General features: G+C 44.3%; 2 protein-coding genes across 4 annotated transcripts in view; both read left to right on the top strand.

The window, feature by feature from the left end:
* The window catches only part of PARL (presenilin associated rhomboid like), a 57,062-nt gene extending 40,477 nt beyond the window's left edge, over nt 1–16,585 (top strand). Inside the window, exons 8-10 of one of the 2 annotated variants that reach the window (XM_060639341.2) lie at nt 12,626–12,727; nt 12,867–12,964; nt 16,260–16,585. In XM_060639341.2, coding sequence (XP_060495324.1) covers nt 12,626–12,727; nt 12,867–12,964; nt 16,260–16,371 — 312 coding nt within the window. In that variant the 3' untranslated portion in view covers nt 16,372–16,585. The remainder of the gene's footprint in view (nt 1–12,625; nt 12,728–12,866; nt 12,965–16,259) is intronic. The other variant, XM_060639342.2, reaches the window with a different exon arrangement.
* A 110-nt stretch (nt 16,586–16,695) lies between these two features.
* On the top strand, nt 16,696–27,926 carry MAP6D1 (MAP6 domain containing 1). 2 transcript variants are annotated; one of them, XR_009612231.3, is made up of 4 exons: nt 16,696–20,424; nt 25,103–25,220; nt 25,721–26,377; nt 27,336–27,926. XR_009612231.3 is itself a non-coding variant. In XM_060639344.3 (3 exons), the coding sequence occupies exons 1-3, from the start codon at nt 20,048–20,050 to the stop codon at nt 25,799–25,801; spliced, it is 576 nt and encodes a 191-aa protein (XP_060495327.1). In that variant the 5' UTR covers nt 16,696–20,047; the 3' UTR covers nt 25,802–27,926. The 2 variants fall into 2 exon arrangements, 1 of the variants encoding a protein (XP_060495327.1); XM_060639344.3 differs by having other exon boundaries at nt 25,721–27,926.
* Nucleotides 27,927–27,960: the final 34 nt, after the last annotated feature.

Here is a 27,960-nt window from a genome sequence, read left to right on the forward strand (position 1 = left end):
TTAATGAGAAATCTAGAAACAAATATTGTTGACAAAGTTTTGTTAGAAAATACGAAGTATTGGTCTTACTGGCTTCCTTGTAATCCTGTGTTAAAGGATGAAGGGCTAAAGAATATTTGTCAGTTGACATATTGGCATTAGGGAGCAAGAATATTGGATTTTGGTAAGGGTTTTATTTAGTTAGAGCTCTGGATGTTCTGAATCTCATTTAAAAATTGTTTCTTAGTTATTGGTAGGAAGCTTTAACCTGCTTTTAAAAAATTTATTTTCTGTGAAATGTAACCCTTAATTTTGAGATGGCAAAGATCAATGAAATGTTTGCGGTAGGAAACCGCATTTGTTAAAATGTTAGAGATGTGTTTTTTGCTTGACGTATATCACAGGCCAAATTGAAGCTTGCTTAACATACGATAACTTGCTTACTGTAACTTCATTGATTTAAGTATCACTGATTTAACCTGTTCTTAAACTGAGTTCTCTAAGTCAGGAAAGTATCTTTAGTCTCTTCTTACAGCATTGCAAGTAAAATAAAATGGTCACTAGAATGGATTCATTTGGAATTCCTTTTTTATTTATCTATCGTGTTTGGAGTATATCTCTTGTATAACTTTCTTAGTGGCTTTTCCAGTATCTGTACTTCAGTTATCACAGTCTGCTGGTGGGAGTGTCATTTTACCAGTTTGACGTGAACCTTACCTCCCTTTTCATCCCTGTGTCCTCCCCAAATTATAATATATAATTGTCTTAAATATTTCCACTGCGTGCATTTAGAATATTGGCTACTGTTATTATCATTTGTGCTTCAACCATTAAACATCATTTAGAAAATTCCAAGGGAGGAAAAGTCTGTTGTCTGTATGCATAATTTTTCTTCTTCTCCATTGTTCTTCTTTCTTGATGTTTCAAGATTCTTCCTTCTATCATTTCCTTTTTATTTAGAGAATTTTCTTTAGCCATTCTTTTAGGTAGGTATGACAAATTCTCTTTAAGTTTTTCTTGGAGGATGTCTTGATTTTCCCCTTCATTTCTGAAGGATATTTTCACTGGATAAAAAAAGATTCCAGGCTGACTTTTCTTTTGGCACTTGAAAAATGTTGTGCCACTTCTTTTTGGCCTCCATAGTCTTTGAAGAGAAATCCTTTGTTGTTCAAATAGCTGGACTTCAGATCATCATCTCACTGCCCCCATCAGACTCTGTGCTGACAGCTCAGAGCATGGAGCCTGCTTGGGATTCTGTCTCTCCTGCTCATTCTACCCCCCACCTCCCTTCTCTCTCTCACAAGAATAAACAAACATTAAAAAATATATATAGCTTTTGCCCTGTACGTAAGGTGGTGTTGATCTCTCTGAAGATTTTTTACTTTGTCTTTAGTTTTCAGAAGTTTGACTCTGTTGTCATGGATCTCTTTATGTTGATCTTGTTTGGGGTTTGCTCAGCTTCTTGAAACTAGAGGTTTATGTCTTTGGGGAAATTTTCACCTGTTATTTCTTTGAATGCTTTTTCAGCCTCACCTTTCTTTTCTTTGGAACTATGATGACATGATGTTAATATAATCTCTAGGGTCTCTGAAATTCAGTTAATTTTTTTAAGTCTGTCTTTCTGTAGTCCAGATTGGGTAATTGCTACTCTGTTTCAAGTTCACTGATTATTTTCTTTGTCCTTTCCATTCTGTTTGGGCCCTATTATTGTTTTTATTTAGGTTATTGTATTTTTCAGTTCTAAATTTTACATTGTTCTTGGTATCTTCTGTTTCTTTTGGCCTTTCTGTTTCTGTGCAATTTTTTCACTCGTTTCAAGCATGCTTGTAACTACTTATTAAAGCATTTTTATGATCGCTGCTTTAAAATACGTGTCAGACAGTTTTAATATCGCTGTGTCATCTTGTTGGTTTCTGTTGTGTTATTCAGGTTGAGGTTTTTCTGGTTCTTGGTATGTTGAGTGATTTTTAAATGAGACCTGGACATTTTGGATATTATGAGACTTTGAATCTTATTTAAATCTGTTCATGAGGCTGCCCCTGCCACTGCTTTGACGAGGGGAAGGTTGACCATTACTGTCTGGTGAGGTGAAAGTCCAGGTTCTTTACTCAGCCTCTTTTGATACCTAGGGTACAAGGACTCTGGTTACTAGGAGGCAGGACTTGGAGTTCTGGAAGTTCAGTCTCCTATGTAGACCTTTCCTGGCTAGGAGGAACAGGGTGCCTTGTTACTGCTGCCCACATGACCTCCACTGACACTACCCCGTCAGCGGTATCATGATGCCTCGTTGCCATCTGCAAGGGTAGAAGTCTAGGCTCTCCACTCAGCCTTTGTTGATGGGGATTGGGCTGCAAGCTTTTCTGTTGTTTGGCTGGAGTAGAGTGGTTATTATCTAAAAGCTGACTGTCTTGCTAGGCTACCCTTTCTTGGTCCTTTGGCTAGAGAGAGCATTTTGGGGGATGGGGATAGACCTATTATGTCTGAGTTCATTGGGATTTCCAGGTCATGAGCTTCTCCAGAGCCAAGTCTGAGCTGTATGAGGCCAAAAGAAAACCCAGGGGACTCACCACTGTGTCATTCCTTGGATCCCAGGGTTCCTTAGCCACTCTCCTTTTCTTTCTCAGCCTTTCAGAGTTGTCTTATGTTTGTTTTACATGTAGTGCCAAGGTTTTTGGCTGTACTTATAGAAGCACAAAACCCCTTAGAGTAAATTCATTTAAAATTTATGGTGCAAAAAAAAATCATACATGTAAACAATATGATATGAAGATTATATAGATATAGGAAATTATTTATGAAAATTATTTACTTATGAAATAAGTAAAAAAATTGTACGCATGTTGATTGCAAGTACATAACCAGTGTACATAAATTGTTGGTGGAGAATAAAAGATCTTCATCTCTAACCAAGGAGGCAAGTGTCTAGAGTCTGTGTGAGTTGGGGTTAATAACTCCCTGAGATTGTACCTAAAACATATATGAATGTGAAATTTTTCTGAGGAGAAAGGGTCCCTGTTCACTGTATTTTTAAATGCCCCTGACTAGAAAAGGTTAAAAAAAAAAAAAATAGGGGCACTTGAGTAGCTCAGTTGGTTGAGCATCTGACTCTTGATTTCGGCGGGGGTTATGATCCCAGGGTCATGGGGTTGAGTCCTGTGTCAGGCTCCATGCTGAGAGTGGATATTCTCTCTCTCTCAAAATAAAAACTAGAAAGAAAGAGAGGGGCACGTGGGTGGCTTCATCAGTTAAGTGTTCACCTTTGGCTGAGGTCATGATCTTGGATTTGTGAGTTCGAGCCCTGCGTTGGGCTCTGTGCTGCCAGTGTGGAGCCTGTCGGGGATTCTCTCTCTCCCTCTTTCTGCCTCTCCCACACTCTCTCTGTCAAAATAAATAAACTTGAAGGAAGGAAAGGAAAAGAAAGAGAATGAATGAATGAATGAATGAATGAATGAATCTGTGCATGGAGGTAGGCCCAAACATTTGTCAAAAAAGGAAGTTGGGATTTATTCAGATACATAAATGTTTACATTTGTGTAGGTAAAGGTCACTTTGAGAAAATTCTAGGACAATGGAACTGCCTTCTATCTTTAAAATAATGTATAAGGGGCGCCTGGGTGGCTTGGTCGGTTAAGCGTCTGACTTCGGCTCAGGTCACAATCTCGCGGTCCGTGAGTTTGAGCCCCGTGTCGGGCTCTGGGCTGATGGCTCAGAGCCTGGAGCCTGCTTCTGATTCTGTGTCTCCCACTCTCTCTGACCCTCCCCCGTTCATGCTCTGTCTCTCTGTCTCAAAAATAAATAAACTTAAAAAAAAAAAAAATTAAAAAAAATAAAATAATGTATAAGAACAATAAGATATAGTTAGAGAAACTGGTTTTACATAGAAATGCACAGTAATGAGAATTTTCTTTCATACTAAAATATCTGTAATGAGCATTTTAGATGGAGAGCATAATCATCTATGGAGAAATAATGTAGAGGCACCTAACAGAATTTTAATGTTCTTCTTTCACATCAAGCAGTCAAACTCTGTTGGCTTCATTTGAGGGAAAGTGTAATTTTATTGGGTTTTTTCCCTCTCAGAAAATAAGGTTTCAGCTTGATTTGTTTGGAGTTTCATTGAATTGACATTTAAAAAAAAATTTTTTTTTTAAAGTTTATTTATTTTTGAGACAGAGACAGAGCATGAACGGGGGAGGGTCAGAGAGAGGGAGACACAGAATCTGAAGCAGGCTCCAGGCTCTGAGCTGTCAGCACAGAGCCCGACGCAGGCTCGAACTCACAAACCGCGAGATCATGACCTGAGCCGAAGTTGACCGCTTAACCGACTGAGCCACCCAGGCGCCCCTCATTGAATTGACATTTTTAGTTTGTTTAAAAATAAACCTGGGATACTAGAGTTGCTTGTATGCAATAAAACCTGGAAGGTGATGAGCTACTGTTCACTCCAACTTTACAATTCTTAGTGACATTGACATCTACTGTGCTTAATGTTAATATAGCACGTGCTGATAGTTTTGGGGGGCGGATATTGATGTTCTAGGCAGAACAGATCTTTCAGAATAAATATAAATATGGCCAGTATAAAATGTTGTACCATGACCCAGCAAGTTTGTGAGGAAATAAACCTGCAATCTTCTGATGTGGTTCTGATATCCTGAAAATTTGCTGTGAACCCGTTTAGGACCTGGAGTAGGGAACCAGGGAAAGGTGAACAAGTTATGGAGGCTGTGTATGTGCATATGTGTGTTTCCATACAACCAGTAATCTCCCTGTTAAGGGAAGTCAGGATTTTGGAAGAACCTTGTGTGTTACAGTTAGACTTGTACAGAAGCCAATTTGGTCCAATATGCAGTAGCAGAGAGTTGATCTTAAATATAGAAAATAGAATGCTGGGGGTGTCTGGCTGGCTCAGTTGGTGAAGCATGTGACTCTTGATCTCAGGGTTGTGAGTTTGAGCCCCACATTGGGTGTAGAGATTACTTAAAAATTAAAAAAAATAAGATAGAATTCTGACTCCTAACCCCCACTGCATAATGGCAGGTACCACCACCACCTGCCTTTACTGTGCAGTTGAGGTTATTGTTTCCTTGTTGGTCTTAGCACTTTTTCAGCCCAAGGACTAGGGTTTTTTTTTTCATATTTAAATATTTTTGTTTAGTTATTTAAATCCAGGTTAGTTAACATATAGAGCACTAGGGTTTTTGTTTTTGTTTTGTTTTGTTTTTTGTCTACTTACCTTCACTGAGATCTTTGGTTTTCCTTCCAAGGGATACTCATACTGTCTTTCCATCCTGCAGTTATCCCAGCCCATTCCTGGGAATGCAGCCTGAGCAGGTTTCCCTGTTTGGGTCAGTTGGCAACTGTGTATTAGGGATTTGGGATATCTGGGATCCCTGGGACTCCTAACACTTTATTAGTAATTACTAAAATGTCACATAATCCTGTGTTTTGAGTCAACCCTTTGTACAAATGGTGGTTAAGAGTGGTAGATGCTAGGGGCGCCTAGCTAGGTAGATGCTAGGTGGCTTGGTCAGTTGAGGTCTGACTGTTGGTCTCTGCTCAGGTCATGGTCTTGCAGTTGTAGGATCAAGCCTCTTGTCGGGCTGTGCACTGACAGTGTGGAGCCTGCTTGGGATTCTCTCTCTCCCCCACTCTGCCTTCCCCCACCAAATAAATATTAAAAAATTTAAAAAAGAGATGCTATTTTTTCAGAAATAGCATTTTTAATACAAAAATGTAGGAACCTTTCCTTTTATTTATAGGGGTAATCAGTTACAGGATACCTTTTATAAAAATCATTCTTCTCTTAGATGTCTTTTTTAACATCCTCCTTAGAAATTATTTATTTATGTATTTATTTAAAGTTTATTTATTTTGAGAGCAAACATGAGGCAGAGAGAGAGGGAGAGAGAGAGGATCCCAAGCAGGCTATGTGCTGTCAGCACAGAGCCCAATACGGGACTTGAACTCCTGAACAGTGAGATCATGACTTGAAATCAAGAGTTGGATGCCTAACCGACTGAGATACCCAGGAGCCCCAGAAATAATTCAAATTTTACAGAAAATTTTCAGTACAAAGGACTTCTAAGTCTTTTAAAAAATAAAATCACTAGGGTTTACTGAGGTATAACCGACGTGGAAAAAACTGCACATATTTAAAGTTTACCGTTTCAGGACGCCTGGGTGATGCAGTGGGTTGAGCGTCTGCCTTCAGGTTATGATCTTGCCGTTTGTGAGTTTGAGTCCCACATTGGGCTCTCTGCTGTCAGCACAGAGCCCTCTTCAGATCCTCTGTCCTTCCCCCTCGCTGCTCGCTCTCGCTCGCTCTCTCTCTCTCTCTGAAAAAAATAAACATTTAAAAGATAAAGTTTATAATTTGGAAAGCTTGGACGTGTGGATCAAGATAATGAATACAGTCATCATCCCTGAAAGTTTCCTGGTGCTCCTCTGTAGTCCCTTCTTCCTGCTTCTAACCCCCTTCTTGGGCAACAGCTTCTCTACTTTGTTATGATGATTTCATTTGTACTTATTTTCTAGAGTTTAGTATTAATGGAATCATCCAGCATATACTCCTTTTTGTTACTGTTCTGGCTTCCATTACTCTATTTGAAATTCATCCATGAAGTTGTGTATATCAGTCTGTTCTTTTGTATGAGCGAATAATGTTCCATTATTTGGATATGCCAGAATATGTATATCCATTCACCTGGTGGACATTTGGGTTTCTAGTTTTAGCTGTTACAAAAAAAAGCTGTTGTGAACGTTTGTGTATAACTGTTTGTGTGCTTTCATATGTCTTGGAATGTCCAGATCATAATGGTAAATAAGTATTTAACTTTTAAGGAATTTCCCAGCAATTTTCCAGAGTGATTATAGAATTTACTTTCCTATCAGCAGCATGCGAGATTTTCAGTTTCTCCACATCCTCACCAACACTTGGAATGGTTGGTCTTTTTATTGTAAGCAGTATGTACTGATACCTGTGTAGTTTTAATTTTTATTTCCTGACTCATCTTTTCATGTGCTTACTTGCTATTCATATATCTTCTCTGAAGTGTTCAAATATTTTGCCCAGTTAAAAAAAGATTTTAATTATTTTCCTTTACATAGTCTGGATACAATCCTTTATCAGATTTTTGAGATGCAAATATTTTCTTTTAGCCTATATCTTGTCTTTTCTCAACAGTGTCATTTGAAGACTGTAAGTTTTTAATTTATATGAAGTTTGATTTATTAATTTTTTTCTTACAGATCATCCTTTTTGGTCTCATAACTGAAATCTGTGCCTAACTTAAGGTCACAAAGAGTTTCCTCTTATGGCTTCTTTAGAAGTTTTTATTGTAGCTTTCACACTAGGTCTTTGTGTCACTCTGAAAGTGCAGCAAAATGCTCTTGAACCACATTCACCAGTTTTTAACATTGTGTCACATTTCACTTACTGTTTTCTCTATTCACACTTTTTTTTTCCTGAACTGTTTGCAAGTAGGTTGCATATATGATGCCCTTTTACCCCTAAAATGCTTAAGTGTATATTTCTGAGAATACGAATATTTTACTCTTTCCAGTTATCAAATTCAAGAAATTTAATATTGATATAATACTTTAACTTATTAACATATTCCAGTTTTGTCAATTGTCCCAGTAATGTCCTTTGTAGTTATTTCTCCCCTTCTAAGATCATGTATTACATTTAGAGGTTATGTTCCTCTGGTCTCCTAAAAGCTGGAACATTTCCTTCCTTAGCCATTTTTGTTAATTGAGGTATAATTGCCATAACATTGTATTAGTTTCAGGTGTACAACCTAATGATTCGCTATTTGTATATATTGCAAAATGATCACCAGAGGTAATCTAGTTAACGTTAACAGTAAGACTGTCGCTGTGTATAGTTAATAAATTTTTTTTCCTTGTGATAAGAACTTTTAGGATTTATTCTCTTAGCTTTCACATATGCAACACAGTATGAACTGTGGTCACCATGCTGTACATTACATCTCTGGCTTATCTATTTTAAAATGGGAAGTTTGTACCTTTTGACCCTTTTAACCCATTTTGGTCTCTCCACCCCCAACTCTGGCAACCACCAGTCTGTTCTTTCCATACACGGGCTGGCTTTTTTTTTTTTTTTTTTTTTTTTTTTTTTCTTTTTTTAAGATTCTGTACATAAGTGAGATCATACAGTATTTGTCTTTCCCTGACTCATTTCAGTTAGCATAATGCCCTCAAGGTCTATCCATGTTGTCACAAATGGCAAGATTTCCTTATATTTTTGTGGCTGAATAATATTCCTCTGTGTGTGTACATACCACATTTTCTTTATCTGCTCATCCATTGTTGGACACTTAGGTTGTTTCCATATTTTGACTATTGCAAATAACTGCAATGAACACGGGGGTTTATTTACCTTTTTCGGTTAGTGTCTTTGGAGGGATAAGTACCCAGAAGTGGAATTGATGGATCATGATAATGCTCTTTTTAATTTTCTGAGGAACCTTCATAATGTTTTCTCTAGTGACTACACCAGTTTACATTCCCATCAACAGCGCACAAGGGTTTCCTTTTCTCCACATCCCCACCAACACTTGTTATTTTCCTTTTGATAATAGTCATTCTAACAGGGGTGAGGTAGTAATCTCATTGTGGTTTTGATTTTCATTTCCCTGATGATTAGTGACGTTGAGCATCTTTTCATATGTCTGTTGGCCATCTGGATGTCTTCTTTGGAAAAAGGTGCAGATTCTTCTGCCCATTTTAAAATGGACTGTGGTTTTTTTGTTCTTGAGTTATATGAGTTCTTTATATATATATCAGAAATTAATCCCTTATTAGATAGGATTTGCAAATATTTTCTCCCATTTGGTAAGTTGTCTTTTTATTGTGTTGATGGTTTCCTTTGCTGTGCAGAAGCTTTAGAGTTTGATGTAGTCCTACTTGTTTTTGCTTTTGTTGCCTTTGGTCAGCCTTTCTAAAATTTTTCATGGAATTAACAATTTTGGACAATACAGGCCAGTTATTTTATAGAATGGTCATCGGTTGGGTTTGTCTGTTTCTTCATGATGAGATTCTGAGTGTGTGTTTTTGGTTGGAATGCTACATGAGTGGTGTTATGTCCTCAGGTACCACAGTTGGAGGCAATAATGTCCATTTGTTGACTGGTTGTTATTCAGCTTCTCTACTATAAAGTTGCTGTTTTCCTTTACCTTTTAAAGTTAACATGTAATGTGTGAGGGGATACTTTGTGATTTATGTAAGTGTTGTGATCTCTTCTTCATCGACCCCTCTCACCCCCCTGAAATAGCATCCATTGATTATTGTAGCTTGACTCAGTTTTTGCTGTGATGGTTGTTACAATGGTGAATGTAACAATGCTGTGATGGTTGGCGGTATAGTACATCTCATTTGTTTTCCCTAATGTTAACGTCTTCTATAGCCATAACTTATCAAACCTAGGAAATTAACATTGGCATAGCCCTTTTTTTTAAATTTTTATTTTAGAGAAAGAGTGAATGAGCAGGGGAAGAACGGCAGAGGGAGAGAAAGAATCTTAAGCAGGCTCCATGCCTAGTGTGGAGCCCAACATGGGGCTCTCCCACAACCCTGGGTTCATGACCTGAGCTGAAATGAAGAGTTGGATGCTCAACCGACTGAGCCACCCAGGCGCCCTGGTATAGGACTTAAGCCGCAGACTGTATTTGGATTTCCTATTTTTCTTTTTTTTTTTTTTTTAAATTTTTTTTTTCAACATTTTTTATTTATTTTTGGGACAGAGAGAGACAGAGCATGAACGGGGGAGGGGCAGAGAGAGAGGGAGACACAGAATCGGAAACAGGCTCCAGGCTCCGAGCCATCAGCCCAGAGCCTGACGCGGGGCTCGAACTCACGGACCGCGAGATCGTGACCTGGCTGAAGTCGGACGCTTAACCGACTGAGCCACCCAGGCGCCCCGGTATAGGACTTAAGCCGCAGACTGTATTTGGATTTCCTATTTTTCCATGATGTTCTTTGTTTTGTTGTAGGATACCGCATTGCATTTAATTATCATGTCTTTTCAGTATCCTCCAGTCTGTGGTGCTTTCTCCGTATTTGTCTTTCATGACCTTGAAACTTTTGAAGAATAGTGGGAAGATGTTTTGTAGAATAGCCCTCAGGGAAGTGTTATATTATTACTATTTTTTTAAAGATTTTATTTTATTTATTTATTTGGGGGGCAGGGGGGATAGGTGGTGAGGGGCAGAGAGAGTGAGAGACAACCCAAGCAAGCTCCCCATTGTCATTGCAGAGCCCTACATGGGGCTTGAACCCACGAACCATGAGATCATGACCTGAGCCAAAATCAGGAGTTAGACGCTTAACTGAGCCACCCAAGTGCCCCTAAAAATTTTATTTTTAATCTGTACACCCAGCTTGGGGCTTGCATTTACAACCCTGAGATCAAGAGTTACACGCCTCACCAACTGAGCCAGCCAGGTGCCCTGGAGTTGTTTGTTTGTTTTTGTTCTTAATGTTTTTATTTTATTTTTGAGAGAGAGAGGGAGAGAGTGAGTGGGGGAGGGGCAGAGAGAGAGGGAGACATAGAATTCGAAGCAGGCTCCAGGCTCTGAGCTGTCAGCATAGAGCCTGATGCAGGGCTTGAACCCATGAACCATGGTATCATGACCTGAGCCAAAGTTGGTGCTCAACTGACTGAGCTACCCAGGTGCCCCAGTTTTATTATTTTTAATAAGTGACTAAGAACCGAGAATTTTGGCTGAAGACAAATATAGTTAAAGTACCAGCCTCCCTTTGCTTTCCCACTGGTCTCCAGCCACACACAGGCTTGGTTCAACTTGGTTTTCTGCTTGGAACACTCTTCCCATCTCTTCCCCTTCTACTTCGCCAGTGCCTGGTGACCCTTCCATGCAAAACTTGATGTCATTACGAACCCTGAGCTGAGCTTCTATCGGCTCTCCCTTCCATGTGTTGCCAGAGCATGCCCTGCTTCATCATCATGGCTGATCGTGTTTTGTTGTTACTTTTTCTCTGTAAGCTCCATTAAGGAAGGAATGTGGGTTTTGTTCCTTTCTGTACCCCCAACATTTACATAGTGCCTGGTGCAAAGTAGGCCTCAAGTATTTGGGTGAATGATTATTGTGAGACTTAATATTAACTAGGGATTATGACCTAATTTTTCAAGTATTCTACCATTTAGAGGAAGTGGGAATATGTCTAACATTAAGAGTTTAAATTAGCATTATTTATCAAGATATTTCATAGCCATTATACATTTAAATTATGAAGATTATGTAGCAACCTGGAAAAACACATGATTAAAATAAAAAATACAGCCAGGAGCACCTGGGTGGCTCAGTTGGTTAAGCGTCCCGCTCTTGACTTTGGCTTAGGTCATGATCTCACGGTTTGTGAGTTCGATCCCTGCGTCAAGTTCCACGCTGATAGTGTGGAGCCTGCTTGGGATTCTCATATTCTCTCTCTCTCTCTTTCTCTCTCTTTCTCTCTCTTTCTCTCTCTTTCTCTCTCTCTCTCTCTCTCTCTTTCTCTCTCTTTCTCTTTCTCTCTCTTCTCTCTCTCTCTCTCTCTCTCTCTCTCTCTCTCTCTCTCTCTCTTTCTCTCTCTGCCCTTCTCTCACTGTCCCTCTCAAAATAAATAAATAAAACTTAAATTATCATTATAATTTCAGTTATAATAAATGGATGATTGATTGTAAGGTTGTGACAATGTAGACTTTTTTTCATGTTTGTTTATTTTGGAAGAGAAGGAGAGAGATAATTCCAAGCAGGCTCTGCACTGCCAGCGCAGAGCCCAACATGGGGCTCGAACCCACAAACCATGAGATCATGACATGAGCTGAAATCAAGAGTCAGACACTTAATTGACAGTCATCCAGTCACCCCTAGATTTTTTTTTTTTTTTAAGTAAGTTCTAGGCCCCACGTGGGGCTTGAAATCATAACCCCAAGATCAAGAGTTGCACGCTTTACCAACTGGCCAGCCAGCCACCCTGACATTTAGGTTTTTATTGCCTCATCTGAGGCTGTTGGAGGAAGCGCTTCTAAGGCAGGTGCATGTGTGTCCCTGGAAGGATGCTGTGGGGGGTGGGTCATGCAGAGCCATGGGACAAACACTGCATGCTTTCCTGGAGCAGAACATTTGCTCAAAGGTTTTAAAGAAAACGCTTAGTTTTATTGTGAAGTAGGATGGAAATTTCATGTGAATTTATTTATTTATTTATTTATTTATTTATTTGTAAACAGAAAGCATTCTACTTGGAAGAAATTCCACACGTCTGGGTTTCTTTGGGCAAATTCATGCACACACTGGTTGAAATGGCTTTGCTTTGTGGGAATTTGAGAATTTCTTTTATAGTTATTAAATGATGCATAATCATGCTTAACATTGTCCCTGAAGTTCATTAAGCACTCACATGCTGTTTGCTACACACCTTGTTCTTTCCAGGTTAACTGTGTAATGGACTGGAGCCCTTTTGCCTGATACTTTGTACCTTAGTAACTAAAAAACTTTTAAGCTTTGTGCTAACCTAGAAATGTGTGGCTTATAAACTTTCTGGAAAAAGTATTGCTACTTCAGATTGTAGTCACTAAACGGTTGCACATTCAGAGTTTGACCTTTTCACGTGTGTTCATTTGCAGTCAGGCGCTATCATGACCGTCCTTGCTGCTGTGTGCACAAAGATCCCAGAAGGGAGGCTCGCCATTATCTTCCTTCCAATGTTCACATTCACAGCAGGGAATGTGAGTATTTTTATGAATTGAAGTGCTGGGGACAGTGGTGATATTTTTACATTCGTTGAATTCTTGCCCTTAAATTAGAAATGTCAATGCTGGAGGAATCAAAGTTGTACCAGTTCTGTTCTCTTTTGCTGACTTTCAGGCCCTAAAAGCCATTATTGCCATGGATACAGCAGGAATGATCCTGGGATGGAAATTTTTTGATCATGCAGCACATCTTGGGGGAGCTCTCTTTGGAATGTAAGTTTGAATATAACTGATCGCTACACTGCCTTCTTAGGTGCTCTCCATCCCCTCACCTTAGGAAGGCAGAGCAAGGCAGTTAACTGTGTGAGGGAAGCAGGAGCAGGTAGGGTTAGGAGGGTGAGAAAACTTCAACGTGCTTTGCTTCGGCCTTGCCCACTTTCACCATGTGAGGTGGGAGGAGAGAGGATCGGTCCTGCCCCAGCCTTAGTTGTTGGTAGAGAGACTATGCCTTTACTCTGCCCTTAACCTCAGTTTAGGATTGAGGTGAGCGGTCAGGATTCCTCGTGAGTGGTCAGGATGCCTAGCCCTGCTTGGAGACCGTTTCCCAGCCCCTGGTGTGTGCTGTCCTCTTCTTTCCCTGCTCTCAGGCCTCCTCTCTCCTGCCACCACTCACACCTGCCTGTCGTCGGTGCTGGGCAGACAGAGAATGGACACTCTGCCTGTGGCAAGTGTGTAGGTGTGTGCTGTCTGAATTAGTAGAGGCTGGGGATCATAAGCCAGTGTTGACCACTTACTGGGCACCTTCTTCATGGCAGGCTCTGAGCTAGTGGTTTACATTCCACTGTTATTCCTTCCATTTTACTGATGGGACACAGGCCGGAAGTGATCTTCCCGTGGTCAAACAGCTGGGAGCAGAGCAAAGATTTAAACCCAGATCCAAAGCCCTTCCCGCCCCCGTCACACCAGATTGAGTACAGTAACATTGTGTTCACAAGATCTTCCATTTCTGCTTCAGACCACAGACTTTTGCCTAAAACATAGTAGTGCTGGAGTGACTGTCGCAGAAATTGCTCAGAACTCCTGGGGCCCATCTGACCATGAGAGTAATTGTCTATCTGATACAGTGGCTCCCCTGATAGACTATCTTTTCCTGCATAAATGTTGCCTTTTGCCCTTACTTGATTTTTATTTTCTTTCATGACAATAGAAAACTGAAGTTTTTAGATTTAAAAAAAAAAAAAAAAAAAAAAGAAAAAGAAAGAAAAATCTATTCTAAGTGGAGAAGTTTTGCCCAGTAGGCGGTGGAACTAAATGCCATTATGCCATTTATAATTTTCAGTGATGATTAAACAATAGCATATGTGAGTTCTAGCTTTAACAGCAGCACATTATAAATAGTAGAAACTGACCTGGTATTACAGTATGAGAAACATAAAGACTTATGAAAAAGAGTTCTGTTTTATGAACTCTAAATTTATCTCTCTGGATCCTCCCATGTATACTTAAAGGATCTTCTCCCCAGCAGGTTTTTATTCTTCTGAACTATAATTAGATGACCTTTTCCGTTCTGAAAATAATTGGATCAAATGTATTTTAAAGTCCATGATCTGAAAGGCAAAGGAATCCTTTCTCTTTGCTGTTTCTAATTTCAACTCCTTTCATTTACTAGATCTCAGTCTTATCCAAAATTCATCTTTTCTAACATCTTTAATTAGACTTATAAAGCAAAAGATTTAGAAATCCTTAATAATGGTAAAGATTCCATTAGTTTCATCCTGCATGTTTCCTTGACTCTGTGTCCCTCACCAGGTATTAAGGTCTTCACCTCGTACTTTTATAATAATAAGAGCCAACATCCATTGGCTATTTGCTGTGAGCCGAAACCTAAGGCCTGACTTAATACTCTTAAGTCCTGTGAGGTATTCCATTTTATAGAAGGGAAACTGCTTTGAAGAAAGGAACTGTTGGAGGTCACACAGCTGGTCCTTGAAGAGTGGAGTTTCAGAGTGAACACTAGGTTGTGAGGCTGCCGCAAAACAGGGGGAAAAAACCCAAAAACTTAGAAATTAGTCATTTTAAAGTGTTTTCCTAATTTTAATTTAGCCAAATGACCTATTTGAATTTCTAAGTATGATTGGAATAGTTTACCTGTAACATTAAAGTATTTAACTCTCTGCTTGAAATAAGTGGGTTACAGAGATTTGGGAAGACATTTTATTAATGGAGCGTTCCTGACAAATGATTCATTTCTTGCAAGAGTTTTACGATTGCATTTGAATCTTAGGTAATCCTTTTTCTGTTGTTCTAAGTTCCACACAGAATTTGACTAAGTCTGAAAGAATTTTGTAACATTCCTGTTACATGTCTTTTTTTTTGTTTTTCAAAATTCTAATGGTGACTATTTTCATGTTCGTATTTTAACTATATTTAGTGAATATTAAGATTCAAGTACTGTATGGTAAACATACTCAGAACATTAAAAAAAATCAAAACATTAAACTGCTATTCTGATACTAATCTAAGCCATTTAAATAGAGCATTTTTTTTAGTCATTTGTCTGGGGAGATGCAAAGATCAACACAGTCTGGTCTCTGCCTCAGGGAACATGAAATCTGTTTGGGTAAAACAGGGCAGAAATAAAGGCTTCAGTCATAGTAGCTTTCAATAACAGTCATTCCACATCAACCCCACCTCCTCCAGGAGGCCCCCTCAGCCTTCCCCTAGCCCAGGAGAAGAGGAGGTAGATGCCCCTGAGTTAGGCTTGCAGCCTGTGCTTCCCTCTCAGGTAGAGCTCCTGGTCTTGTAGTACCTAGGCCCATGGGCGTTTAAAGTCAGGCCCTTTTCATTGGTCACTGAACTGTGTGTGCTTGAACTTACAGCAGGTGCTCCCTAGACTCCCCAGCAGTGGTCTGGGTATAGCTTTCAGAGGCAGATTTAGGTTCTCGTCTTCGTTCTGTTGATTCCTAGTTGTGCGGCCTGGGCAAGTTACATTACTAAACCTGTTGGTGCCTTAGCTCATTGCTTCTGGCTGCTGTGTAGGCAGTTTTTAACAGCAGAATGGGGATTGGAGCTATATTTTAAAAGGTGGGAAGAATTTGGATTAGCAGATGACCCTTTGTGTAGCCAGATGGAAGATGATGAGAAACATTTAAACTATTAAAGCCATCATTAGTGAACTCTAATTCTGACATTTCATACACTTCATGTAGAAAAAAGAGTCCAGGCTTAGAATCTGTGTGACCTTTAGGTGAGTCCTTGATCAACCACTTAAAAGCTGTTAGCCCCTGAACCAATTGCTTTTTCTGAAAGGAGGTGAGGCTTCATTGCAGTGGTGAATCAAAGGTAGTGTGTCACACACGGCCCCATCCCACTTCGACCTTTTACATATTCCATATTAAAGATAAATCATTGATCTCCATCAAATAAATTCATCAGCTATTTTAATAAGCAAGATAGTAAATGATAGTGGCATTCAGTTTTATATGTCAACTTGATGTCGTCATTATACTTAACATTTGTATGTCCTACTGTTTGAATGTTGAACCTGGTTTGTTTTTCTTTTCCCCAGATGGTATATTACTTATGGTCATGAACTCATTTGGAAGAACAGAGAGCCTCTAGTGAAAATTTGGCATGAAATGAGGACTAACGGCCCCAAAAAAGGAGGTGGCTCCAAGTAAAACTGGGGTTGGATGATCCTGGTGCATGTGGCCCATGCCGCCTGGAGAGCCCCAGGAATACGTTGGCCCTGGAGTGACCACATCTTTGCTCCTGCCTGGAAGACACCCAGCATCTAGCTTTCCCAGTATTTTAAACTGTCCTCAGCACATGTCTTACTAGAAAGTGAATTATGACAAAGTTGTGAAATAAAGGTTTATATCTCTAGTTTGTAAACAGAGGGTGTGTGTCCCTTTAGAAGAGTACTCATGGTGTCCTGGAATCTTTGCTGTTAGTTGTTACAGTTGACATAGTTTAAGCCGTGGACTTGGCAGGAGTGCACAGGGAAAGACATGATATTCACAAATGCAGGTGTTTGTGCTTTGGCCTTCTTGCATTTCTGCTTACTCACCTACCCCTTTCTTTGGTTGGTCTACAGGTTTAAAAAAAAAAAAAAAATGTTAAGAGTATCTCCTGTCTGGCTTGGTCTGAAACAACAGCTGTAGTATTTTCTACATTTTCCCAAGAAAGGTAATGTTTTCTGGCAGTGAGTGGCATATACAAAAAGCTATTTTTAGGCTTTGCTTTCTAGGTTAAAATTGTAGCTAAATTAAGAGTTAGAAGGAACTATCACGGATAACCCAGACTTGAATTTGAGCCTGACTGCATCTTACATTTGAAAACGTACACTCTTGAACTGAAGCATCTTACTGAAATAGACAGTGGTCATTGTAACAGCTTCACTATAGCAGAACTCTTGTTGCCCTCGTGATTGAAAATTACTTCTAAGAAATGCCTTTTGAATTTAAAAGTATTTGTTGAGAAGATTTACAGGAGAGTTTTCAGTCTTTCAGTGGCCTTGAAAGGTAATGCAAGATCTTGCACCTTGCATGGGAGAGGAGCACAGCCATCTGTATTGTGTGGTGCTGGGCATGGAGCATTGGGCTGTAGGGAAAGGAGTGAGTCGTGCCACCTCACGTGGTGTTGAGAGCTGAATGGCAGTATGTGCCTGCACATAGGAATTGTCCAGGATTGGGCGATTCTTTATATTTTTCCCCCAGATTCTTCTCTAGTATGAAGTGCCGCTTTTTACCAGGCAGAAAGGATTCTATTCTAAACTAATATCACATCCAGGAGAGAGTTGTTTTTTAACCCAACCCTCACTTTGCCAGGAAGGAACCGGGGTGGCTGCGTGTGGGAACTGCTCAGGGTCACACTGCTGTGCTTTGACATTTCTGACTACATTATGCTAACAACCCTGTGACATACAGATGAGGCAAGAAGCATTTTTCAGAGTTGGGATGGGAGGCTGAGATCACATGGACATTCCATATGGAGTCCACAGTGAAATTTATGTCTTGCTGTGGGAAGGCTAGGAGCACAGGCCACGAAGACATGTCTCTTCCTGCTTTGTGTTGGTTAGGGAAGGAACACTGAGAAGGTCAAGTCCCTTAAATCACTTCTCTGTCCATAACATACCTCAGTGCTGGAGGCTTTGAACAGCCCAAGTGCCATTTTCTCCGTGAATGGCATTGTGAAGGGTCAGAGCCCAGCTCTGGAAGCCCCAGCCTTACTGTCTACAGCTTTGGCGGTGGTCCCTGCTCTTTACCCACTAGGGTGTTTGCTCACTTTGGCTTCTCTGCTGACGTGTGAGCACGCGAAGGCTGTGCTCCACCTGGCTCCTGTGCCTCTCAGGCCGTGTCGCCTCTACTGGTCTGGTAAGTGTGGTGTCCCTAGGAATGCAGCTCTCCTCTCCCTGCACTTCCCCTGGCTTCAGTTTTCTTCATGAGCATGTCTTCTGAGCTCCAGGCCCACAGACCACCTCCGTCCTCAGTACGTGCATCTTCTGCGTGCCAGGTATGGTTTCAGGTGCCGAGACCCCACTGCACAGGCTGGCACCTCAAATATCACTCCTGGCTTTAAGGGGCAGTCTCGCCAACTGGAAGCCAGAGACAGAGCCATTCTAGATTTCCTTCCCTCATCTCTTATTTCTAGAATCCAATGCCCCTTCCATTTCCAGTGCCTGTGCCTTAGTTCAGTCCCTTGTCTCTAACCTGGACTGTTGAGACTGTTCTCCAGCTGGTCTCTAAAATTTCCTTGTGTGTCTCCATCTGGCCACATAGTGCTAAAACACTTCTGTCCTTCCCTTGTGTCCCCCGTGAAAAGCTTTAAGTATGGCTCCTGAGGCTTGCCCGGTCCCATCTCTCTGCCTTTTGCTGAACCTCCCGACCCCCTACCCTGCATTTCCACCCTGACCCAGGGCCCCTCATTACAGGTGGCGAGGCCAGCCTCCCCACCCTCTTTCCACTTGCCTTAATCCAGTTCTGTTGTTGCCCTACTACACTAAATCTTCTGGGGGCCCCCAGCATTATTCCAGGCGCATAGAAATGCTCTTGGTTGGTTGATGAATGAAGAAATAGAAGAGCTGCCTTTTTTTTTTTTTTTTTTTTCTTTTTCCTGCAGGACGGAATACTGTAGTCACCAAATGTCCCCACTGGCTAACCCCGGGCCCTGGAGCACAGAGGTCACACAAAGACAGCTTACCCCACCCAGGGAGAGCAGGTGTGTAACCTCCCAGTGTCTCCAGTGTGTTTCTCTTCTCTTGGGTCATGGCCTGGTAGGGCAGCTGCCCTGTCACCTGCTGTGACTGGAAGCTTAGAGAGGCGATGGTTTGGGATAGGAGTCCTGACTGGTCAGGGCTGTACTGCAGTTCTCTTTTCTAACGTGCAGACTGGATACTGTCCAAGTATATGCTTGAGATGGAGCTGTGGGTAATTTCATGCTTTCAGTAGCTTAATTAGTCATTGCTCTGCAGTGCACGTTGAGGTCACAGGTCAAATGCTCAGGAAGTCTATTGTGTGGCCAGGGAGTTCGTTCTGATGACCTGTCATGCTTTAAACAGGCTGACCTTTCGCCTGAAGGATTACCCAAACTTTGCTCTGCAATAAAAAAAGAATGCCTGCAGGAGGGAAGAGAATTTTTAAAGCACAATGATCAAAGATTTGTCGGCAGCTTTATAACACTAAACCCTCTGTTGCCGTGCTTTAAAATTAGGAATTTTAAAACCCAGGGAAAGGTCAATTGAGGGCTAATGCCAGTTCTCAATGAAAATTGAATTGGTTGTTACAAATTTAGCACCGTAAAGGCAAACAGTGACTCACTGGCCGATTCAAACACGTGTTCTCTGGGAAGCATGGCCCCACGTCTGCCCTGTGATCCCCGCATTGTGGCACCTCGGTTCTGTGCTCCGCCCCCAACTCCCCGCGGAGCAGTCGAGCGCAAATGCAGGACCGCCACCCTGGCAGGTGCGGACTGCGGTCAGCAAGGCATCAAGGCATCGTTGCCACCCAGCCCTCGCTCTCTGTGAAGCCAGGTCCGATTTAGAAGACAGCGTTAAAGGGAACTTGATTAAATTATGAGACCTTCAAGTTGGACGCTGGTAAATTCCTCCAGGCAGTTTCGGTTGCCTCCGCTCTCCCTTAACCCCCTCCCCGTCTCTGCGCCCATCCGGCCGTGCTCTTCCGCGGCTGTAGCCCAGGCCAAGCGCTGTCGCCGAGCCCTCTACCCTCCCCGGACGGCCACCCCCAGGCCAGGGGGCGGCGCTGCGGCGGCGCGGGGAGGGCCGCGGGGGCGGGGACGCCGGGCGGGGGCGGTGCGGCCGGGAGCGCGGGGAGCCGAGCGGCGGGCACCGGGGCCGGCATGGCGTGGCCCTGCATCAGCCGCCTCTGCTGCCTGGCGCGGCGCTGGAACCAGCTGGACCGCTCCGACGTGGCGGTGCCGCTGACCCTGCACAACTACTCGGACCTTGAGAGCGAGGAGCCGGGCCCGGGCGGCGGCGCCGCGCGCAGGGGCCCGTCCCCTGCAGGCGCCCGGGACCCTGGCCGGGACGTGCCACTCACTCAGTACCAGCGGGACTTCGGTGTGTGGACGCCCGCGGGGCCCAGGGATGCGCCGCAGGGGCGGGGGCCCGGTGCGAGCGGCCGTAGGAGCAAGCCCCCCACGGCCCCCAGCCGGGGCGTCTACGTGCTCCCCATCGGCGACGCGGACGCGGCTGCAGCGGTGACCACGTCGTACAGGTATGGGGCTGCAGGCAGGGGAGTGCTTGGAGTCGGACCTGGCGGTGGGAGGAAACAAGCCGAGAGCCTTGAGGACCACGTTGGGTGGGAGGGAGGAGGCGCCTGGAGCCCCCATCGCACACCACTCCGGGAGGCGGCCTCGGAGGCCATCCCCTTTGGTCCCAGAGCACGGGAGGCGTCGCCTTTGCTGCTCCCTGACCAGCCTGAGTGAATGAGCGAGCATCTCTGCTGACAGGGAGCTCACTACCTCGCTCACAGCCCGCTCTCCTCTCGGGCAGCCCTGTCAGAAATACCTGCCTTTGACTGAGTTAAAATCTGCTTTAAGTTTCACCAAGTGGGCCTAACCATAGGCAGGGGGCGTGCAGGCCAACTGCGTGAGCTCCCTCTGGCCAGTGTACTGTGGACTTTCTGGTGGTGAGGACCACACGGAGCTCCCAGTAGGTGGTCCCCGGGATCTCATTGAGTGCCCGAGAGCCAGTGACTTGGCCTTCGCTGAGGACAGATCTGTGGGTCCACCCTGCCCCCACCTTAGCTCTGCCCCTGGACAACTGAGGGCTTCCTTTTTTCTCTTATTTCAAAAGTAACATAAACTCACCATAGAAAAATTGGAAATTATAGACATTACAACAAGTTAATATTCCCTTAATCCTACCCAAACTGGTAGTTCTTTCTAATCCTTAACGTTTGAGTGTATATCCATTTGTAATTCTTCTATGGTTAGATCCTTACTGTACACATTTTTCCATCTATTTTGGGTGTCTGTGCATGTTACTAGATGTTCTTTTACAACGTGAATTTAATCGATGTGCAGTATCTTATCCTAGGGATATACTATCCACGCATTGATATGTCCAGTTATTAATCTGCCGTCGTATCATTGAATATTTGGGATGTTTCTAATTTGGGACCATAAAAACCCTTTCTTTGATCCAGTACTTCATTTCCAGGAGTTTCCCATACAAGTATCCTTGAAGGTGGGGTGGGAGCTAAGGAGTATAAGGTATGTTGCAACATTGTACCCCGGAAGATAGAAACAGTCCCACTGCCCTACTGATGTAGGGGCTGGTTAATTATAGTCCAGAGGATGGGCTACTGGGAGGCCTAGAATGTACTGATAGCAGAAGATCTTGGATGGGTATGTTTCAAAAAAAAAAAACAAAAACAAAAACAAACAACCAAAAAAAAAAACCCAAAAAACAAAACAAAACAAAAAAACCCCAGAGTAGTGTGCTTCTTATTTGTGTTTTTAAAAAGGGTATTGATATACACTTATCTGCTCAAATAAGCATAGGTTATCTCTGGATGGATATGTGAAAAAACAGGAATCTTTGGGGAGAGGCAGAGTGGGGAGAAGGAAGGGATGTTGCCAGGGTTGGAAGGGCACTGAGTGACTTTTCATTCTCTGAAGAACTGTTTATTTTTAAACATGTACACATACTACCTTTTAAAAAAGTTTTTTAGAGGAAAAAATAACTTCTGTGATAAGCATCCTTATAGCTGTCTTTACTCTTATCAATTTCATTAGTATAAACAGAATTAAAGGGACAAAAAGGTATGAACTTTCTCCCTTAGTCTGTTGTTGATTTTGAGAGGGAGACAGAGTGAGTGGTGGAGAGGCAGAGAGGAAGAGAGAGAATCCCAAGCAGGCTCCATGCTGTCAGCACAGAGCCTGATGCACGGCTTGAACCCACAAACTGAGATCATGACCTGAGCTGATGCCAAGAGCCAGGCACTTAACCGACTGAGCCATCCAGGCACCCCAGTTTTATTATTTTTAAAATCAAAGGTGTTAAGGTAGAATTTCCATACAGTAATTTTCAAGATATGTAGAACATTCTATCTCCCCAGAGGTTCCTTCCTGGGCGTGCGGTTTTTCGGGAACTTCATAGGGGAATGGTAGTTGCAGGATGGGTCTTGCATTCACTGATGCATGCTCTAGCCAAGCTGCCGAAATTCACAGGGGAATGTCAGGGCAAACACGGAGTCCAGCTCAGGCCCTAGCCAGGCTGTGGATGGTTCTGACTGCTGTGTGCCAGGCCCGGCTGGAGGGGCCTGGATGGTGAGAGGTCTGGAAGGCCAGAGGGCCTGGGTGTGCACCCCTTCAAATGGCTGATGTTCCAGACCTGGAGCAGGACCCGGGGCAGAGCCCGTGGGGAGCTAGCTTCAGCTCAGGGAAAGGAAGAGCTTTCTAATAATTTGCATGGAAGGAGGGTGGTGTGAACTGCCTCAGGTGTGCTGAGCTCCTCCTCACTGGGAATGTTCAGGCAAAGATTGGGCTTTTAGAAGCGGCCCCTCACTTGTCTTAAGCAGATGGTGGGTTTGGACGTCTTGCTGGGTCTTCCCAGCTCCAGTAACGCCAAAGGTACCAGTCGTTGTTCTCTGCTTAGCACGTACCAGGCACCAGGCTCAGGACCTCCTCCCATAGATATCTCCCCAAGACCTCACTCCCCAGATGTTGCCGCCTCTGAGCCCCTTAGTTTCTTGAGGTGTCCTGCAGTGGTGGAAAGGTACTGCCCGGAGTTGGGACTCACTGGAGCTCTGGTTTCCTGGGGTATACACTTGGTGGGTCACTTGGTCTCTCTGACCCTTTCCTTGTTTGTAAAACAGAAATAGCCAGAGCTTGGCTCCCTAGGCCCCCATATCCCAACTCTGGCCAAGACCCACGACCACTGCTGAACTTGGTTTCCCCAACACCATGCCAGCTGACCTCTGGGACCCCTCACCTCCCCACTCTAGGGCTTGACGCGTGCAACTCCATCCTGACTCTTCCTCGTAAGATGCATGTTATCTGAGCAAACGGTTTGAGGAAATTCAGTAGGAAAAGTAACAGATCCAGGGAATCCAAAATACCAGAATATTTGTGGCCACTCACCAGCCCCTGCTGCTCCTGTGAAAGCTATCTGCTTCACTTGCTTGGTCAGATGGGTGCAGGGGATCTTGCTCTCACAACCAGCCTGGGTCTCTCCTGAGAAGTTCCCAGAGCCTCCCCTCTGGAATTCTCTAGGTGCCATTGGCACCTTTGGCCCAGGTTCTAGCTCCACCCACTCCAGAAGACCTCTTTCCTCAGTCATCCTCCTTTATCCTTTCTCGGTGAGTCAAAGGGCCAACCATTGAAGTGCCCAGCACGAAGGTTCATCATAACCTTGTACACGTGGATCAGTAGCCTTTTTCATGAGGAAACTGAGGATCAGAGGAAAGAATGGCCTTGAAGCCCTGTTGGGCTGAGAACTCAGGGCTCTCGGTGTTGCCACAGGTGGCCCCTGACCCTCAATGGGACAGCCACCCCTAGGGTCCAGCTGAGGCCCAAACGAGCTGGATGGGAACGGAGCCTGGTCAGGGGAGGCGCATGGTGTATGTGGCTGTGTTCTTATTCTTTGCCAGAGCCATTTCTGCCTGCCTTCTTTCCCAGGCAGTCACCCGGTTTCTGAGGTCCCTTCTCCATCCCACTGCAGTCTTTTCTCACTGGTCTCCAGCACCAGCCTTGCCCCAGGAGCAGCCATGGGCATCACTCTCACTCCTGGCTCTGGTCACTTTCCATGTTGGGACCCCTGCAGCCACCGTGGGGTGGCAGGCTTAGGCTGCCAGGCCCAAGGCTCAGCTCAGTTTGGGGACAGAAGGGCACGCCCAGGGGAGGACCCGTTTCCGCAGGAGAAACAGAATGGCAGATGGCTCAGGCAGCTGGTCTTTGGAACCTTGCAGCTTCAGAAGCCAAAGTGATGTGATAGGACCCTGGCCCCACTTGCCTCCTGGCACCCCCAAGTGCTGACTGTGGCCAGGCGCAGCTGCTCCCTCCATGAGCGGCCTGCCCAGTGGTGCCCAGCTGTGCCACTGCCACCAAGGAGAAGAGGCAGCTTTGTTGACTTCTGGGCCTGAAACCCAGCCAGGGCTGTGGGTGGGATGAGACAAGAATGGACCCAGCCCACATGTGGGTGCTGCCCCTGGCCAGCTGGACTCTCTCCTATAGAACATTGCCTTGGCCAGGTGTGCCTATGGACACAGGAGGTCTCTGCCTTCTTGAGCTTTCTAGCAGGGGAGCTGATAGAATTAAAGGAAAGAGGGCTTTTTTTGTGTGCGGAGGAATTGAGGAATTAAATCTTTATCAAAAAATGGACTCCGGGAACATGGAGCTAATCTGTGCCTGCCTTGTCGCTTCTGTCCCGGGAGCCGCCCCCCCAACCTCCCCACCACCTTCCTTCCCGTACCCAGGCAGATGTACCCATGTGCACAGTGCCATGCAAGAGCCAGACCGGCTTGTAGTTTTTTGAGTCACCCCTCCAATCTGTCCTGTCTTTGTAGGAGTTAAGACAAATTATTAAAACATAAACATGATACTCTTGTTTTTCCTTCTCAGTTGGAACCAGGTATGGAAGACTTTTGCTGCACTGGGTGCCGTCTAGGCTGGCATCCTGTGGATGTAAGGGCCACCAGTGAGCTGGGGACTGACCATCATAGGTTCTGGGTGGCTTGGAGACAAAACAGGAAGCACTGAAGGAAGGGCTGGGATGTGGTTTCTGATGCCCAGCACCTACTAGGTGCTTGCGTCTGGATCCAAAGCAGGATTTTAGCAGTGGAGGTTGGCCAGGGCATTCCAGGAAGCACGGGGCAATGGCAGTGGCCCCTGAAGAGTCAGGAGGGATGACTGACATTGTGCAAGGGGGGTCCGTGTTCTCTGTTGCAGACAGGAATTCCAGGCTTGGACTGGAGTGAAGCCGTCGAGATCCACAAAGGCAAAACCCGCCACGGTCCTCACAACCCACAGCTCCGGCTGGGACGGCAGCCCTGGGGTCAGCTTTCAGGTCAGGCTGAAACTGGTGCTGTGGGGCAAGGGGCTGGGCTCCCGGCTGCACCGGGTGTGGGAACAGAGGCCTTTTCCACAGGCTAGGGACTGAGATTGGATGGTGCAAAATGTCATTATAGCCACGGACAACACTGAGCACTCAGTCATCCCCCAACAGAGAACCAAGATGGTCCTTTGTTGCCAGCCAGGTGGGCATCTCCTTACTGCTGGCTTGAGTGTCCCCTCCCCTCCTAAATCCATGTTACCCATTACCAGTGAGGACTAGCGATGAGCCTTCCAAGTCCCTAGCGTTTGTGTGAGAGGAGATGGGAGGGAGGTGATTCAGGCCTCAGCAGAATGGAAAGTCCTTGCCCCCTGCATATGTTTCCCCTTGGACCCTTTAGGTCAGCAGTCTCAACTCTTGGAGGACAGGAGGAGGGAATTTTCTTCCTGGAGCTGGGGGAAGAGGGAAAGTTGATGGAGAGGCACACTGATATGGGGCCACATTTCATTTTTCAGGCTACTGAGGGGAGGAAGAAGTTCACCCCTAACCCGTCAGCCATCTTTCATGCTCCTGCTCCCCGGATCCTCAACGTGTGACTGCCACCAAGGAAGAGTGCCATGGTGGAGTCGGAACACACTGCTGCTGAGATGGGGAATGGGGTGAGATCTTGGGACTGGTCCCCTGCTGTCCCAGGGGAAAGGCCTGTCTTTTGCTGCGGGCACCACTCTCCCCCACTGCCACCCGGACTGTGGGCCTGGTGCAGAGCAGAGGCGCAGATGGACATGGCCCCACACAGCTGGGCTCTGGGCCTCAACCATCCTCTTGTTCCTCAAGACGAGTATAGAAGGCTTCAGATCTTTTTTAAATTGCCTCTTTTGGCCACCCTTCCGTTTTTAAATCTGAAGAACTTAAGGATCAATTCTGCTGTGAACTGAATTGGTCCACGAGGGCTGAGGACTAGGGACAGAACAGTTGCTCGAAAGAAACCAGTAAGGTCCACCTTCTTGTTTTCCCAGGCTGCATGGTAACTTTGTAACCTATGGCCACCCACAGTACTGTCCTTGGATATTCCTACAAATGGCCCCACCATTCAGGTTGTAGAAGAAATCTTAGGTAATCACCTGCATGTGACTCATGATGATGCTGAGTAACCAGGATGACATTTCCAAAAGGTACAGAGTATCAATTATATGGTTTCAATTTCAAAGACATAATTTAGGGCCAAGATGACCTTTACATTTTAACAAAAGGTTTCTTGTGCTGAGTGCTTTAAGTACTGAATGAATGACATTTACCTTGGGGCTTCTGAGCCCCATAGTTTATTACTAATTCCAGTTTTTTCCCTTAACAGTGGACTAGAAGGGAACATGGTACACACCTGCTAAGCATTGGGAGCTTTTTGGGGTAAGAAGTATCATTAGCCTTACTCCCTGAAAGACTTTAGAGTGTCATCTCTACCAGCCCCTGGACTCCCACCCTGCTCTCTCAGTCACAGGGAGCTGTGAGGAAGCAGCTGTTGTCTTTGGAAAGCTGCCTCCTTTCCCAGTAAGTCCCAGCCCATGTGGCCATAGCCACAGGGAGCCAGCCTGGCCCGGGTTTGCACAGCAGGTGGTCAAACCTTTGAAGGAGTTTCTGCCCCTTCTTATAGATTAGGGTGCACAAGGTAATGGCAGTTTTGGGTAAAGGAAACTCAAGGATTTCCCTTTGGATCTTTATCCCGCTCCAGCCCCAAGGGGCTCTGGCGAACATTTACTTAAGCAGCCCGCAGTGGCACTCAGGTTTCACAGCCCCTGAGAGCTGGAGGGAACCTGGTCCCTCAGAGGGGCTAGCTCTGGCTGGCACAGCCTTCCCTCAGTCCTGCAAAGGAGATGCTCTGAATCATCTTAAAGCCAGAACCCAAATCATATGCTTACACAAAGAGTTCCATTATTTCAGACTTCATTGGTTTGCATGTTAAAGGTTTCTGAGGGAAAAGAGACTGCCTGCTGCTGTGCATTCTGTGGGAAATGAACAGATTAACCGTACAATCCGATTTTACTAAAATGCGAAAATGCACTGTTACGGTTTATTTCCTTAATTATAAACATGGAGCACCTTCTCATATGTCTTTATCCTCCTCTTGGTAATAAGGACTTTATCAACTACTGCTGGTTGACCCTTGGAGGCTTGCAAATCTTAGGGACTCCCCCTTGGGACTGCCCTCCACACTGGCATTGGATGCAGTACCTCACGGAGATCACCACCCTCCCCGCAGCCGAGCCCTGGTGTGGTACCTCAGCAGGGTAATGGGGGCCTGCCTCTGGAAAGCATAGTGCGTGCCCAAGGAACCTTTCTGGAATGTACCAGGACAGCTTTTCACAAAACCCCCAATCCAATCATCGTCCTCACCATACTTCATTAGTAGGAGATCTGGGTTCTGAAGAAGGAACTTCCTCCACCCATGCTAGGTCTCAGTAAAGCCTGCCCTCATGTTACTGGAGTGGCCTTCCAAAGCACCTGAGACCATAGTCTCAACTGTGTGGTGTCAACCCCCAACACATGTCCTACACATCTATATAAACTAAAGTAGAAAAATACATTGGAATACTAATGGTGGTTATCTTTGGGAAGGGGAATTATGGGTAACAAATTTTTTACACCTTGCTATATTTGCTAAAGTTTCTACATAAGCATTTTTGTATTAATTCTGTAAAGAGCAATGTTTTTAAAAATAAAAAGTTCAATCTGTTAGCTAATTTCAGCCAAAAGAGTTCAG

Source organism: Panthera onca, chromosome C2 (assembly GCF_046562875.1).
Source record: "Panthera onca isolate mPanOnc1 chromosome C2, mPanOnc1 haplotype 2, whole genome shotgun sequence".
NCBI lineage: Eukaryota > Metazoa > Chordata > Mammalia > Carnivora > Felidae > Panthera > Panthera onca.

What these genes read in the sequence shown, in the direction of transcription:
- MAP6D1 (XM_060639344.3), top strand. Translation starts at nt 20,048, where the DNA reads ATGGCGTGGCCCTGCATCAGCCGCCTCTGCTGCCTGGCGCGGCGCTGG. An exon ending in GCGGTGACCACGTCGTACAG is followed by an intron (nt 20,425 to 25,102) that starts GTATGGGGCTGC and finishes TCTCTGTTGCAG; the next exon opens with ACAGGAATTCCAGGCTTGGA. An exon ending in GCCCTGGGGTCAGCTTTCAG is followed by an intron (nt 25,221 to 25,720) that starts GTCAGGCTGAAA and finishes TTCATTTTTCAG; the next exon opens with GCTACTGAGGGGAGGAAGAA.